Source organism: Phodopus roborovskii, unplaced genomic scaffold (assembly GCF_943737965.1).
Source record: "Phodopus roborovskii unplaced genomic scaffold, PHOROB, whole genome shotgun sequence".
NCBI lineage: Eukaryota > Metazoa > Chordata > Mammalia > Rodentia > Cricetidae > Phodopus > Phodopus roborovskii.
The window spans coordinates 32,199,102-32,216,685 of record NW_026126480.1 but is presented as its reverse complement, the minus strand read 5'-3'; the positions used below and the strand labels follow the sequence as shown (position 1 = coordinate 32,216,685).

At 42.3% G+C, this 17,584-nt stretch overlaps 1 protein-coding gene across 1 annotated transcript; it reads right to left on the bottom strand.

The window, feature by feature from the left end:
- Positions 1-11,949: 11,949 nt before the first annotated feature.
- Aqp8 (aquaporin 8) lies at positions 11,950-17,280 on the bottom strand. Its single transcript, XM_051192899.1, has 6 exons — positions 17,181-17,280; positions 16,823-17,070; positions 15,315-15,441; positions 14,173-14,387; positions 12,740-12,874; positions 11,950-12,131 (listed from the first exon to the last, which is right to left on the bottom strand). The coding sequence occupies exons 1-6, from the start codon at positions 17,190-17,192 to the stop codon at positions 12,083-12,085; spliced, it is 786 nt and encodes a 261-aa protein (XP_051048856.1). The 5' UTR covers positions 17,193-17,280; the 3' UTR covers positions 11,950-12,082.
- Between the last annotated feature and the right edge of the window lie 304 nt (positions 17,281-17,584).

Here is a 17,584-nt window from a genome sequence, read left to right as displayed (position 1 = left end):
TACAGAGAAGATGATCTAATAACCCCATGGTGATGTAGAAGGTCAGTCACGCCATCTGAAGGGACTGCAGCCACATCCTGAAGACCTTCAGTAAATTGCAAATAGAAAACCAGTCTGAGCTGCACTTTTTGACACATTTTCCAAGCATCAGGAAAGATCCAAGATCTGTTCGGTCTCCACCATGACAAAGTGATTGTTTCCTTTGTCTAAAATACAGCTAGGTAGGTTTGGGTTCCCCTACCTATAATCCTAATCACAAACAATCTATTAGGATGTGTGTTGATTTAGTGGACCTTTTCTCAGTTCTTAAGAAACAGGTCTTCCTACCATCTTAGACCAAGGTGCTTATGTATTTCTCTTTTGTCAGCTGATTCATGAAAAATAGAATGAGTGATGGCATCCTGAGTAATATATCTCTATCACCTCTTTATGATCCATAGATCTCAATACCAAGGACTTTAAGGAGAAAAACAAATTTGTTTGTTTGTTTGTTTGTTTGTTTTTAATCTTAAAAACACTGTGATTTTTTATAATTGCTGTTTCTCCCTTGTTGCTCTGGATGCTGGAAAGCTCAACAGAACAGTTCACCTCAGCCAATTACCTATACTTACTTATTTTACTCTGTTGTATTTCTTTGGAGAGTGTCTCAAGTCCTATTTTTGAACAATGGTATATGTATAAACAGATTCTTTATTTTCTGGCATTCTGTCAAAGACAGTTTAGAAATTGTATTTCCTTCCTAGGCCTTCATTAATTTCCACAAATAACTTGCTAATTCTTACTGATGATTTTGTTATACATTCAACCTCATTCATTGATCTGGGAAAAAAACACATGTTTCTGTAAAGAAGAAAACTCACACATTAAATAGATCAGGCCACAAATGAATGTGTATTAGACTAGAAGCCAAAAGAAAAATTTAGTATTGTTACCACTTCCTGAATTTAATTGGATAAATCACAACTTCTCTTTCTGAGTAGTTAAACTTAATTGCCAAAATTACAGAAGTCCTCATGTTCATGAAGCCATGGAGCATTGTAGAAATGAAAAAGTAGAAAGGCCAGAGTCATACTTTGACTACCCATTGTATGCCACCTACAGGCCACACTGAGTCCATCCCATGCTTTAAGATAACAGCAATGCTGGTCCAGCTTGCTCAGTAAGAAGAAAGGACAAACCATTTGTTTTCAGTAACAGGAAAGTCCTTCCCTCTCCTATCTCTGAAAGCCAAAGGTGGGTAGATAAAATGAAGAAAATATTTTGTGAGTGCTACTGCTCAGTGACAGACAAGATTCGTGGATTAAGAAAACCCTAATGGAAGGAGCAGCTGAGTTATTTGTGTGGTCCACATCCTCCGCCTCCACCTGAATGCATTCTAGAACCAAGTGTAAATGGACATCTGTCTTCATTGTGTGTTAATGTTCACTTAGATGTCTTCTTGAAAGCTTGTATGTGAAATGTCTACAATAAATGGCTACCTTTGGTTTGCTATAGTTTGAAGGAAGTCTTTATTTAGAAAAATGAGTATGTAACAAATTCAAGGCCAATCCTTGTGAATGATAAAAAGAACTTGACTTTCATGCCAGTTCACAGCTGCCCTCCATAGCCAGAAGAAAGGGACATACTGTGAATATACTGTGAATCCACAGCAGTTCTTGTACAGCAGTCCTTCAGCTGCCATTAGCATTAGCCCAAATAGTGGTTTGCTTTACTCCAAGGTAAAATTGGTGTTGGACAGACATGTGCTTCTGACAAGACTTGCACATCAGCCTAACTGAAATCCTAGCTGTCTCCTTAAAGCTACAGTTGTAGAAAATGAAAGTTTATTCTCTTAGTGTCTCCTGCTGGGCCTGAGGAGTAGATTAACATAAAACAGAAGAGCAAACAAAGCTTTTTCTGTGGGAGGGTCTTCCAGATAAAGGCCGAAAAAAAGTAACAAAGCCTGAGCACTTGTCTACCAACCAGAAGAAACAGTAAAGATTACACAATGTCAATAGGCTGGGAGAGCCAAAGAGAGGGAGATGCAAGGTTTTAACAAGATCTATGTAGAATTCTCTCAGCCCCAATTCCACATCTCTCATCGTGAGAACATTTCTTCTTGGTGAGGAGAGCATCTTTCACATAGGCATCTCTTCTGGAAGAATTATCAGATTAACCCTCTTGCACTAGCTATTTTCCAAGTGCTTTTAACCTAAAATATCCTATGCCAAAAAGGATCCTTTCCTTGGAGGTGATAAATTCTGGTCCAAGTGCTTTTAAACTAAAATATCCTATGCCAAAAAGGATCCTTTTCTTGGAGGTGGTAAATTCTGTCACCCTTTACAATATTACACTTTTTTTTCTTAATTTGGGGATGGAATACAAGGTCTATCTAGCCCAGGTTTGCCTCAAACTCTTAATTCTCCCACCTCAGTCTAGTGTTGGAACTACAGGTGTATGCTACCAAACCTTTCACAGTGTTGCTCTTGACCATTGCTTTGACAGAAATGAAAAGTTCTACGGTTTCCATGTAGCTTTTCTCACCATAACAATCATGACCCTTGGCCTTGGAATCAATGCAGAAGGTCAGCTGCCTTATGTGTGTTTATTTTCAGCTGTACATCCAGAAAGTATAGGAAGAACAGTAAGATGTCTCAGTCTACCCACTAAATACAGAGTGGATTCCAGATGAAGGGTTTCTATCACTCTTATCACATGATTTTGTTTTTCCTGAGACAAGGTTTATCCTGGAACTAGCTCTGTAGACCAACTGGCCTCAAACTCTTAGGGATCCACTTGCTTCTGCCTCCTGAGTGATAGGATTAAAGGCATGTGCCACCACCACTTAGTTCACCTGGATTTTATAACTTGTTTTGTGCTACAAACTTCAACACTATCCAAAGACTTCAAGAATTTTAATTGCTGAGTTACTACAGAGTGCCAATATCTAGATATGTCTTGTAGTAAGTAGCCAAAAAGTTTAGCTCAGTATGGCAGAGTTCTCCAAGTTACCTGACCTTCCCTTTCATTACAGAGCATTCAGTGGTGACTCAGGTCTGACATTGAATATGAGATTTCAAGTGTCTAAAGGTGCTACATTTTACATCCTTCTATAGAGAAAACACTGAACCACATAATGTAGGATTAACAAGATCAATTCATTAATCTCCCCCCCCCACCTCCACTGAGTCTACACCCTCAACTTGAGGTGAATCTGAGGCCAGCTCAGGTCCAACCCTCCCCATCCTTTCCTTGGAACTTCCTGGATCAGCTCTGCATCTTGACCCCCCCCCCCGCCATGCCTTTTGCTTGAGTGGACCTGCCCTGGCATGATGTACCATCCAGAGCCTGCCTGCTTCTCACTCTTACCCCCACCATAGCCTCTGCTTGAGGTCAGGTCCAACACCCCCCCACACACACACACCCTCTACTTGGACCTTCCTGGGTCAGCTGTGCACATAGCAGACCCACTGGCACAGGGACCACCTGGATCCTGCCTCAACTCAATCTGGCTCTTCGTCTTGACCACACTACACCCATTGCTTGAGTGGACCCACCCTGGTACGCTGGACCATCTGGAGCCTTCCCGAATCTCAGTTTTTCTCCCTTTATGTCCTCTGCTCAAGTCTTGACCCCCACCACCACTCCCCCATGGGAGAACTCCAAGAGAGCTCAAACTATCCAGAGTTACTGACATCGAAGTCCTGACTCGCACACAGTAGGAGAGTAGAGACAGAGACCCCACATGCACCCACTGGAAGAAGAGACGGGAAGGTGACAGTACAACAACACATTTAACAATAGAAAGACCAATATGACACCACCAGAATCTAGGGACTCTACACCAACAAAACCTGAACATACCAAAACAGATGAAGCAAAAGAGAATGACCATAAAAGCAGCTTCAAGAAAATGATAGAGGCCCTCAAAGGGGATATGAGAAAATCCTGTAAAGAGATGAAAGAAAAAACAAACAAAAATTGGAAGAAATAGAGGAAATGATGAACTAAAACATGCAAGAAATCAACAAATCTCTTAAATTAAAAAAAAGGCAAAGAAAGCCAAGAAAAAAAAAAAACAATCAAACAGATGAAGGAAACAATTCAAACATTTCAAGAACTGAAAACTGAAATAGAAACAATAAAATACAACCTGAAGGAATGCTGGGAATAGAAAAGCTGGGTAAACAATCAGGAACAACAGATACAGGCATAATCAACAGAATACAAGAGATGGAAGAGAGAATCTTAGGTGCTGAAGATAAACTAGAGGAAATAGAATCATCGACCAATGGGAATCTTAAGTCCAACACATCCTTAACACAAAATATCCAGGAAATATAGAACACCATGAAAAGACCAAGTCTAAGAATAACAGGTATAGAAGAAGGCAAAGAAGCCCAGCTCAAAGGTGCAGAAAACATATTCAACAAAATCATAGAATAAAACTTTCCCAACCTGAATAAGGACATGCCTATCAAAGTACAAGAAGCTTACTGAACACAAAAACAGACTGAACAAAAAATAAATCCCCTTACCACATAATAATCAAAACACTAAACATACAGAATAAAGAAAAAATATTAAGAGCAGCAAAGGAAATAAGCCAAGTAACATATAAAGGCAGATCTATCAGAATTACACCTCACTTCTCCACGGAAACTCTGAAAGCCAGAAGGTCCTGGATAGATCTTCTACAAACACTGAGAGACCATAGATGTCAACCCAGACTACTATACCCAGCAAAACTCTCAATCAATATAGATGGATAAAACAAGATATTCCATGACAAAACCAAATTTACACAATATATATCCACAAATCCAGCCCTACAGAAAGTTCTGGAAGGAAAACTCCAACCCAAGGAAGTTAACTACACTCACAAAAACATAGGCAATAGATAATCTCACTTTATCAGAAACCAAAAGAAAAAGCAAGGTAAATCTACTCACAATACCACCAACAACAAAAAATACAAAACAAAAAAGAATTAATCAATGATTTTTAATTTCCTGCACTATTAATGGTCTTAACTCACCTATAAAAAGACACAGGCTAACAGAATGGATACAAAGACAGAATCCTTCTGCTGCATACAAGAAACACCCTCAACTTCAAAGGCAGATGCTACCTCAGAGTAAAGGATGGGGGAAAGATTTCCAATCAAATGGACCCAACATATAAGCTGGTATAGCTATCCTAATATCTAACAAATTAGACTTCAAACTAAAATCAATCAAAAGAGATGAAGAAGGCCATTTCATATTCCTTAAAGGAAAAATCCATCAGTACAAAGTCTCAATTCCGAACATCTATGCCCCAAATACAAAGGTATCCATGTTCATAAAAGAAACATTATTAAAACTCAAATCTCACACAAAACCTCAAATACTTATAATGGGAGACTTTAACATCCCACTCTCATCACTAGACAGGACTACCAGACAGAAACTTAACAAAAAAACAAAAGAACTAACAGAAGTTATGACACAATTGGGTTTAACACATATCTATAGAATATTCCATACAAACACAAAAGAATAAACCTTCTTCTCAGTTCCACATGGAACTTTCTCTGAAATCGACCACATACTCGGCAACATAGCACACCTCAACATATATATATATATATATCCCCTGTCAGACCACTATGGTTTGAAGTTAGAATTCAACAACAACACAAATTGCACAAAACCTGCAAACTCATGGAAATTGAATAATGCACATTGTGCTCTAAAACAAAAAGAAGCAAACTCACCCCAGAGGAGTAGACCACAGAAAATAATCAAATTGAGGGCTAAAATCAATAAAGTAGAAACAAAGAATACAACAAAATCAATGTAACAAAGAGTTGGTTCTTTGAGAAAAACAATAAGATAGACAAACCTTTATCCAAACTAACCAAAAAGCAGAGAGAGAACATGCAAAGTAACAAAATCAGAAATGAAAAGGGGAACATAACAACATAAACTAAGGAAATCCAGAGAATCTTCAAGTCATACTTTGAAAACCTGTACTCCACAAAATTTGAAAATTCAAAGGAAATGAACAAATTTCTGGATAGGTATCACTTACCAAAATTAAACCAAGACCAAATAAGCAATTTAAATAGACCTATAACCCCTAATGAAATTGAAGCAGGAGTCATCAAAAATCTCCCAAAAATTTGATCACGCCAGACCGCCTGAAACAGAGAACAAGCTAATCCTACATTCAAAACAGCTGGACAAAACAGCCCTACAGACTACAGCCAGGATATCTGAATCTTCTTCGAATCCCCCCAAGACAGCATCCCTTTCTAGTTTGGAAAGAACGACACCCAAATTCCCAAATATTGTGTATAAATGTTTGTTTTCATTTAATTGGACTTTGTTATATAAAATTAAATAAAATAAAAAAATAATAAACACATTTTGAATCAAAAAAAAAAAAAACTCCCAAAAAAAAAAAAAATCCAGGGCCAGATGGCTTCAGTGCAGAATTCTACCAGAAATTCAAAGAAGAGCTAATAGCAATACTCCTCAAATTGTTCCACACAATAGAAGCAGTAGATTCATTGCCAAACTCTTTACAAAGCTATAATTACTATGGTACCCAAGCCACACAAAGACACAACTAAGAAAGAGAACTACAGATCAATATCCTTTATGAACAATGATGCAAAAATACTCAACAAAATACTGGCAAATTGAATCCAAGAACACATCAGAGAAATCATCCACCATGACCAAGTAGGTTTCATCCCAGGGATGCAAGGATGGTTCAACATATGAAAATCCATCAATGTAACCAACCATATAAACAAACTGAAAAAGAAAAACCATGTGATCATCTCACTAGATGCTGATAAAAACTTTGACAAAAAACAATACCCCTTCATGATAAAGGTCTTGGCGAGATCAGGGATAACAGGAACATACCTAAACATTTTTTTAAAATGCAATATACAGTAAACCAACAGCCAACATCAAACTAAATGTAGAGAAACTCAATGCAGTTCCTCAAAAATCAGGAACTGCCCTCTCTCTCCATATCTCTTCAATATTATACTTGAAGCTCTAGCTAGAGCAATAAGACAACAAAAGGAGATCAAGAGGATACAAATTGGAAAGGAAGACGTCAAACTTTACTATTTTCAGATGATAAGATAGTTTACAAAAGTGACCCAAAAAACTCTACCAGGGAACTCCTACAGCTGAAAAACACCATCAACAAATTGACAGAATACAAGATTAACTCCAAAAAAAAAAAAAAAAATCAGTAGCCCTACTATACACAGACGATAAAGGGGCTGAGAAAGAAATCAGAGAAACATCACTCTTTACAGTAGCCACAAACAATATAAAATATCTTTGGATAATGCTTACCAAACAAGTGAAAGATCTATATAGCAAGAACTTTGTGTCTTTAAAGAAAGAAATGAAAGAAGATACCAGAAAATGGAAATGTCCCCCTTGTTCTTGGATAGGTAGGATCAACATAGTAAAAATTGCAATCTTGCCAAAAATAATCTACAGAATCAATACAATGTCCATCAAAATCCCAGCACAATTCTTCACAGACCTTGAAAGGACAATCCTCAACTTTATATGGAAAAACAAAAGACCCAGGATATCCAAGTGGGGAAAAAAACCTGTACAAGAAAGGAAGGACCTAGACCCTATCCCAAATGACTTGACAGATTTTGATGATCCCTCCTGGAAAGCCTCACCCTCCCTGGGGAGTAGATGAGGGATGGGATGGGGGGTTCAGTGGGGGGCATGGGAGGGAGGGAGGGAGAGGGATCTGGGATTGATATGTAAAATAAGATATATATATATATACATATACATATATACATACACATACACATATATATATATATATATATATATATATATATCATTCACATATAATAGAAAACGTGATATTTGCTTTTTGGGGCCTGGGTTACCTTCCTTGGGATGAATTATTTTTCTGGTTCCATCCATTTACCTGCAAATTTCATAATTTCATTTTTTTAACAACTGAGTAATATTCCATTGATGGGAGATGTCATTCTGTAAATATGTTTCTCATACTGGTTAATGAATAAAGCATTGTTGGCCAATAGGAAAGCAAGATAGGCAGGAATAGGAGACAAGGAGGATTCAAGGAAGTAGTAGAGAGGCGTCAGCATGTAGAGACTGGAGAACAGAGGTCCGAGCCCACTCTCCGGTAAGATGGAACCATGTGGAAACACTTAGATTAATAGAAATGGGTTAATAATTAAGACAGAGCTAGCTGATAAGAAACAAGTAACAGACCAACAACATTATACCTAATACAGGGTCTCTGTGTGTTATTTGGGGCTGGCGTGGCAGTGAGACCAGACAGGTGGGGAAAACCTACTAGTAACATTCCATTATGTAAATGTACTACATTTTCATTATTTATTCATGGACAACTTGGCTGTTTCCAATCTCTATTATGAATAGAGAAGCAAGGAGCATGTAGTAGGGTCCTTGAGGTATATGCCCAAGGACAGTATAGCTGGATCTTGAGGTAAATCAATTCCCAGCTTTCTGAGAAACTGTCACACTGATTTCCATACTGGCTGTATGAGTTTGCACTCCCACCAGCAATGTATGAATATTTCCCTTTCTCCATATTCTTGCCAGTTTGAACTATCATTTGTTTCTGATCTTGACCATTCTGATTGGTGTAAAATGAAATCTCAAAGTAGTTTTGATTTGCATTTCCCTAATGACTTCCTCCTTCCTTCCTTCCTTCCTCTCTACCTTCCTTCCTTCCTTCCTTCCTTCCTTTCTTTTTGAGACAGGGTTTCTCTGTGTAGCCTTAACTGTCCTGAAACTCACTCTGTAGCCCAGGCTGGCCTTGAACTCACAAAGATCTGCCTGCCTCTGCCTCCTAAGTGCTGGGATTAAATAGGCATGTGCCACCACTGCCTGGCCCCATTGACCATTTCTTAAAGTGTATCTCAGCCATTTGTGTTTCATCTTTTGAGAACTCTTTGCTTAGACCTGTACCCCATTTTTATTTGTTTTCTTGATGTCCAGTTTTTGTAGTTCTTTATATACTTTAGATACTAATCCTGTAGTGGGTATGTAAAATTGGTAAAGCTCTTTCCCATTCAATAGCCTGCCACTTTGTCCAAATCATGATGTCCTTTGCCATACAGAAGGTTTTCAGTTTTATGGGGTCCCATTTACTGATTGTTGTGCCTGTGATAATGATGTTCTGTTCAGAAAATCTTTTCCTATGCCGATGAGTTCAAGCCTATCCCCCACTTTCTCTTCTGTCAGATTCAGGGTATCTGGTTTTATGTTGATCCATCTGGAGTTGAGTTTTGTGCAGAGTGCTAAGTATGGATCTACATGGATTCTTCTACATGCATCCATTCAGGTTTGACCACCATTTGTTGAGGATGCTGTCACTTCTCCCTGTGTATATTTTTAGTTTTTTTGACAAAAAATCAGGTGTTCATAGGTATATGAACTATGCCTGGGCCTTCAGCTTGATTCCATTGATCAACATGTCTGTTTTCATGCCAATACCATACTATTTTTATCACTATAGCTCTGTAGTACAACTTGAAATCTAGGATGGTAATACTTCCTGCAGTTCTTTTATCATTTGAGATTGTTTTAGCTATCCTGGGTTTTTTTGTTTTGTTTTGTTTTGTTTTGTTTTGTTTTGTTTTGTGTTTTCGTATGAAACTTAAAATTGTGAGCTTTTTGTTTTTCAATTTCTTTTATGAATTTTGTTGGAATTTTGATGTGGATTGTGTTGAACCTGAAGATTGCTTTTGGTAGGATGGCTATTTTCATTGTATTAATCCTACTGATCCATGAGCACAGGAGACTTTTCCATCATCTGATGTCTTGTTCAATTTCTTTCTTCAATGTCTTCAAGTTTGGGGGGTGGGAAAGTATTATTTGTTTTGTTTTTCAAGACAGAGTGTGTCTGTGTATCCCTGGCTGTCCTGGAACTCACTCTGTAGATCAGGCAGGCCTCACCCTGCCTCTGCTTCCTGGCTGCTGGGATTAAAGGTGTGTGCCACCAACACCCACCCCACTCTTGCCACCACCACCTGGCTAAAGTTTTATTATACAAGTCCTTCACTTTCTTGGTTAGACTTATCCCAAGGGGAAAAAAATTTAGGCTATTATAAAAAAAAAAAATGCTGTCTCCCTGATTTCTTTCTTAGTCCATCATTTGAAGAAGGCAGGCTACTGGTTTTGTATATTAATTTTGCATCCTGATGCTTTGCTGGAAGTGTTAGCTTCTGTAGAAGTTTCCTAGCAGGGTTATTAGGGTCTTTTATGTACAAATTCATACAAACTACAAATATATTTTTGCTTCTTCCTTTTCTATTTGTATCCTCTTGATCTTCAGTTGTCTTATTGCTCTAGCTAAGAATTGAAGTATTAAGTAGGTATGGAACAAATAGACATCCTTGTCTTGTTCCTGATTTTAATGGAATCATGTTTCATTTGCGTTTGTCTCTGTCTAGATTAATATTGGATATGGGCTTGCTATAAATTGCCTTTATTGTGTTGAGGTATGTCCCTTGTATCCCTAGTCTCTCTGGAACTTTTATCATGAAGGAATGTTGGGTTTTGTCAAAGGCTTTTTCATTATCTAATGAGATGATCATGTGGGTGTTTTTTTTTTCAGTCTGTGTGGTGGGTCACATTTATCTAGTTTTTTAACATTCATCTATTTTTGTATGTTGAAATCTCTGTCTCTGTCTCTCTGGCATGAAGATAACTTGATCATGATGCATGATCTTTTCGATGCATTTTTGGATTATGTATATGAATGTTTTGCCTATATTTAGGTTTGTGCACCATGTACATCCAATGCCCAGGAGGCCAGAGAGGGGAGCCAGATACCCTTGACACTGGAGTTAGAGACAGTCATGAGCCATCATGTAAGTGCTGGGAGTCAGACCCATAGTTCTTAGAGAAAATGCATGCTGTACCTGGAAGATGGTGTTGCTACCGTGTCTTATTCTCTCTTCTTTATTCTACTCATATCTCCCACCCACATGCCACTGGCTCACTGTACCTAGTCTCTACTGCTTGCTGCTATTCTTCTCCCATGGGGAATTCTTGCAGTTTTGCCCCACCCCCACCCCATCCCCGATTGGAGTGCAATGAATGGGGATCGGTCCATACCCAGACAGTACTGGGCATTCATTCACCAAGGCCCTGAACTCTAAATTCAGTGTTCAGCATGGTCTTCTAAATAGAGTCTAAGGAAATGAACATGGTGATCCAGGCTGAGTACCACAGTGGGTCTGTCTGAGTGTGGGCAGGCTCTGAGTGGGACCATATCCTAAGTCCATACATCAGCTCAGGAAACCAGCCTCTACTACGTTTAGCCAGATTCTGTACAGGGAAAGCTCCAGCAGACTTTAATTTTCTCCCCATCCACATCCATGTCTTAAATGAAAGAGATGTCAATCAAGACAACTGGAAAGAAACACTAAGCCATTTATTACATCATCGAATTGGAAGCTGGGGAAGCAAAGAGGTCCTTGGGCTCCTGAAGCCCCTTCTGTAACAGTGAAATCAAGAGGAAAGAGGCTGGGAAGAGCAGGAGGCTCAATAGAAAAAGTGCTCCCCTAGTACACATGAGACCTTGGGTTCCAAACCCAATGTGTGTGTGTGTGTGTGTGTGTGTGTGTGTGTGTGTGTGTGTGTGTGTGTACATATATATATATACATATATATATATATGTATATATATATATATATATATATATTTAAAAAGGCTGGGGGAAATGAGCTTCAGCACCCACGTTCTCCACCTACTCATCTCTCCTGTGACCTGCCCTCTCAAGAATAACTTTTTCTGTGTGATCTCCATCTGTCTTTAGACATTGCTGGTCACACATTCCCCAGGCACAGTCCGTGGACACAAAGGAATTCCAGGTTCTGGGAGCTTACTCAGGACATAGCAGCATCCAATCTACCTAAGAAGCCATGCCAAGGTCAGCTGCTGCCACAGTGGCTCTTCTGAGCTCAGCCCTGCAGGAAATGATCCAGTTGTCCTGTCCTCAGCTCAGGACAGGCAGCTGAGAACCCAGGCAGTGAGGACACCCAGCAGTGTTTCTTCATCTTGCCTTTAGGATTAGGCGGGTTTTCTCATCTCCAATGAAGAGCCTGAAAGTAAATTGTCCTGTGAGGTCTCCATTTCCATGGGAGAAAGACCCAGCTTCCCATTATAAAGCTCCAGGCCCAGAACTCTGTAGACAGGTATCTTCCTGAGCTCAGCCCTGTCAGGCAAATGATGCTTGTGGTGGCCATTCAGCAATCAGTAACAGAGTGACTAGTGATGTTTTACACTAGGTCCCGGGCATGGCCTGAGGCCCCTGGACTACAGTAGGCAATGGTACAAGAAGGCTACACAGCCAGTCCAGATCTGGCCCTCCAGACACAGTTGAAGGGGGTTGGGGAGGACCTGGGAGGAGTTGGTGCCTTGAGGGAAAAGAATATGATACAAATATATTGTACAAAACAAAAACTTAAATGAAAAACATAAGCCTGTCTAAAGGTGAAGCTCACCCATAGGAAAGGAAAGTCTATGAGATATCCCAAGTCCCCAGAAACATGTTTGAGCACTTCTTAGAGCCCTTATAAGGTGGATTTCTGTCACTTGGATCCAATGGCCCTAGACAGAGCCAGCTTAATTCCCTCTGAAGATTCACTTTACCCTCCAAGCTCAAGTGAGTGCCAATCTACTAGCTGTAGACTCCCTGTCACCCTCCTACCTAATGAGCAGTCCTACAAGGAGGCCAGCCAGGAGGGGCCCCAACCAGTAGATCCAATGGAAGTCCCAATAGCCAGCCATCACAGCAGGTCCAAAGGCACGAGCCGGGTTCATGCAGGCTCCAGAGATTCCACCCCTGCAGACACAAAGATACACAGTTCACCAGCATCTCAGACTACTCCACCCAGACATCCTCTCTAAACTCCCATACCAGGGGGCCTGGGCAGATCTCAGAGACTATAAAAGGACTTTAGTACCAGGCAGCCAAAGATGATGCCTACATGACCCTCATATAGGCCACTCCCTGCACACTGTTCTAGAATAGCGGCCAGCAGAAACACCTGCTTAGTCATGGCAGGAATAAAAAATGGAAACTTTCCTTTCCAAAGTCTATAAATCAAAGCCCGAGGAATGTCACCCACTTTTGAGTCCGGTTGACCTACATTCAAAGTCCAGCCTGGGCAATTCTACTTTGTAACCTTTGTCTAACCTCTCTGCATGTCCACTGAGATGAATGTGCCCATCCCATAGGTTGTAGCCAGGAACAAATGACAAAATGTGCATGTCTTGATCACTATAGTGTGGCTGGCCCACTGAGGTCCTCATGCCACGGATCTGGGCCTTCCTCCCCTAGAGGGGGTCTGTTTCCCAGGCACACTAAAGGGGGCATGTACCCCAAGCTCACCAGAGGGAACATGTTTCCAAGGCACACCTCTAGCCCTAGATTCTGTCTGCAGACCCCATGCCTTCAGGCTGGGTCCTGCAGCCTTCCTTCTCTGGGTTCCAAACCCAAAAGGCAGTCCAAGTAGTGGAGCACACATGTAAGTAAAGCAACTGCCACTAGGGGGCAGAAAAGCACCACTACTACTGATCTACTGCATTCCCAGCACACCCAAGTGGCAAAGAGACCTGAACCCTGAGAAAGGTTTGGTTCTGTATCCAAAAGGAAGAAAAGAATTGATTTTTTGGAAGTGACCTCTTACACACTTCATCATCTTGTGGGTGATTATCCCAGGTCTGTCACTTTATTTAGATACTCAATGATCCTAAGATATTTCTTGCCTTTCTGAACCTCAATTTGACTACCTGTACAATGGGAGAAATGATTAAATGATTCCTTACCCAACTGCATCTCCTTAATGCCTTCCTACAACTAAAAAGAGACTCAAAATAAGAGAGAATGTGAATAGGGGTTAATCCAGATCTCTGACTTAGCCTTAAATGAAGTAGAAGGGTCACCATATTTTCACACAACCAAAATTCACCTAGCACTGTCTGCCACATCACCCACCATTGCCCAGTATCTGCCTCAAACCAGCCCATAGCTCCATTTGCCACATTTTCCTGGTCCCTCTTGGCAACTGAGGTTGCAGCCCTCAGCCCTGATGTAGCCCACATCTTGGCATGGTGATCACACTACTGAGGGACACTTACCCTGCCAAAATATCTACAACAACAGAGAAGCCAATGGAGAATGGCGCCAGAGGGCCCTTCGTCTTGTCATTGACGGCACCCATACACACGGCCAATGCCAACAGCATTGTCAGAATGATCTCTGCTCCCACGGCTGCTGCCACCTGCCCTTCCTCCTGGACTGTTGCGAAGGCCGCCCCAGATGCATTCCAGAACCTCTCCTCCGGACTCACCGCCTGTGGCGAAAAACCACTCAGCCTTGGACAGAGAGAAGCCAGGAACTGGGCACAGGGCCAACCATGCAGGCCTGTGCTCCAGCCCACATGCAGTGCGACATATCTGTGCCCATGTCCCAGTTCCTTCTGTTTTTACATGTGACTTCAGGAGCTACAAGGCCTCGCTGAACCTTGCTGTGCTCACCTGATAATTGAGGGTAACGAGTGTTGTGTCCTAAAGCCTAGGCTGCTTAGATAACCCCCTTTGAGGAAAAGAGCACAAAACTAGCTTGCCTCACAAGCTCTGGAAGCTGAAGACATGGCAGGCAGGACCTTCAGGCCTTGAGGAAGGCTGAGTTAGCCTCAGGGAGCAGGCACTGGTGGGAATCAGAAGTGGGGAGAAGGGAAGAATGGAAAGGAGGAGGGAAGGAGGGAGAGAAGAGCCCATGGAATTATGTATAAACTATAAAATCTTTGGCCCAGGCTGGGGATAAAGTCGATGGTAGAGTACATCTCTAGTATGCTGAAGGCCCTATGTTCCATCACCAGTGCTGGGTGATGGAAAACCTGCAGCTAAAAAGAGCTTGTTCTTTTACAAAGTGTTTTATTTTTATGTGTATGAGTGTTTTGTGTTCATGTATGTCTGAGTCCCCCATGCATGCCTGGTGACCACAGGGGACAGAAGAGGGTATGGGACCTTTGGAACTCAAGTTCCAGATGGTTGTGAGCTGCTACATGGGTGCTGGGAGTCAAACCCAGGTCCTCTGGGGGAGCAGCCAGTGCTCTTATTTGTTGGGGGCATTTCCTTGGCCCCAGAACTAGCTTTTTTGATTGGTGGAAACATTTCAAGCATAAACTGAGTACCAACCCTAAGGAAAGAGAAGGGAAAGGGAAAGGGAATCCCATCAGAGACAAGCCACCAGCCCGGTCCCAGCAGGGATTACTGACCTTAGCCAAGGCAGCCCCAATCAGTCCCCCAAACAGCTGGGCGATCCAGTAGGGAATAAGCAGCATGATGTTGAGGCCTCCAATGAGTGTAACTGCCAGCGACACAGCAGGGTTGAAGTGTCCACCACTACAGCCAAGAGGAAAAGGAAGCCTTGAGGACAAGGTCCAGGGCTCACCACAGAGTGAAAATATGCACTTTAGCCTGTCCCCCAAACTAGCCTGCAGGCTAGAGTCAGCCTGGGCCCTGCCATAAGCAGAAATGCAGCAAATCCGCATTTTCCCTGAAAAGCCTTGTGATGAGATGAGATGCACAGAGGGAGCTGGCAATGGGTAGAACAGCCCCTAAAGCCAGGCCCTAGGTGGCCTTGGGAACAAACACATAGGGAAAACATCCATGAATTCCCCCAGACTCCTCAGAGCTTGGCCCAGCCCTCCAGAAATGTGACCAGGTGCCAGATCTGCACACCACACACAGACTGCAAAACCAAGATGTTGGTGTGTGTTCAGCATGCATCTCTGCCTGCTAGTCATACTAGGGGCTTCACTGAACTGCAGCTGTTGCCATCTTCTGTGTCACACAATTGCACAGAGACTCAGTGGCTCATGTTGGTCACCCAGCCAGGAAACCAACAGGCCTACCTAGATAAAAAGTCTTGTGCTTTCCATCCCACTCACAGCTTCCCTTGAACATTTAAAGAGACAGTAAAGTGTCTGTTCTTGCTTTCCAAAGAACAGCATGTCACTGTTCTCAATCAGATCTGCTTTTGAGTGAGATTAAATAGAGAACAGCCCTAACCCAGTTCACACAGTCAGATGCCTCTAGCGGGGGATATCCACCTTAGCAGTTGGTTCTTCTAGGAAATGACCCTCCTCCCCACAATCCATCCTACTGAGCCCCTACACAGCTAAAAGCCAAGCAAGAGACGGGTCATCTTTCTGGCCCCACAAAAAAACACCTCCTGTCTGGATGAAGCCCGGGCAGCCTTCTGTGTACAACAGTGGATAAATAAAACCCCAGTCAGATCTCCTGTGCTGCTTCACGTTTACTAATCCATTCCCAAAACATAACAGCAAGAGCAGAGAGGGTTGAACGTCTCACAGTCCTGAGGCACCCAACTTCGGGCACCAGACAGCTTGAATTTGACTCCTGGCATATACCAATGATGATGTGGACTTTCTCTTTCACAAAAAACGGGGTGGGGGGAGGGGAGAAGGGTAATAACACAACCTATTCCATCAATTTGCCATGAGAATGACATCAAGAGTACTCGGTGTTCAGTGTAGAGCAGAGGCATGGTTAAGCAATAGATGTGTGTTGCCTTGAAAAATAACTTTTAAAAAGTTAACATTATTATTCCCATTTAATAGGCTTGGAGAATGATCTGCCCACAGAATCCACAGGCTGTAGAGCTAGGTGACCCCACCTCCATTTGTAAGACCCCCAAGTGGATGCCTAACTAAGAACTCTCTAGATTGGCACTAGGCTAAATGCTGGGAGCTGGTCTCACCTGATGTTTCCCAAGACAGCGATGATGAGCCCCAAGGCCAGCCCATGAGCCAGGGCTGGCTGCAGAAGCCCAGTGTTTGGACTGTTCTCAATGACCGATAGGCACCCGATGAAGATGAAGAGGGCAGAACCCAAAAGTTCTGCCATACACGGCTGTATGTATCGCTCATAACAGGACACACGGCATCTGCCACCCATGTTGGTCTCCTTTATCTTGCCGCCACCTAGGTCCACCTCACACATCGGTGCCTGCCGTAGGGAAAAAGAGGAAACATGGGTGGCAGTGGTTCCCAAACGGAAGCCCCCATTCCCCAGCCTTGAACACATTCTTGGTACCCTTGCCCCGGCAACAAACTCACCTCCCCAGACATGAATGCGAGAAGGTTCAAGCCGGAGCTATCAGGAGCTGCACAAGCTGCACTAAGATGTGCGCACTTATCTCCAGGACAGAGATTGGACCGCTACAGGCTGCTCTTTTAAAGGTCTGGGGACGTTCCACAAAGGTGTCCAGAAAGCAATAAAGCCTGAATGGGAGGTGCCCCAGAAGAGTAAACTTTTTTTTTTCTAATCTCAACAGGGCAAGGGCCACGTGGGATCAATGATTGCTGGGCTTGGTGCCAGCAACAGGAAAGGTGTGGCCTGCTTGCATCACGTGCAGCATACTCCCAGCCCCCTCCATAGTGCCTCATCTCTCCAGGGTCCAAAGGTGGCGCAGGCATGAGGAGGGCCCCGCCAGCAGAGAATTGCACACTCAGTAGCAGCC

Bases quoted from the DNA above. Each gene is read 5' to 3' on its own strand.
- Aqp8 (XM_051192899.1), bottom strand. The intron at 15,442-16,822 runs GTGAGACCAGCT...TCTTGGCTGTAG, and splicing joins GCTGTCTTGGGAAACATCAG to TGGTGGACACTTCAACCCTG. The intron at 12,132-12,739 runs GTAGGAGGGTGA...ATTTACTTTCAG, and splicing joins CTTGTAGGACTGCTCATTAG to GCTCTTCATTGGAGATGAGA.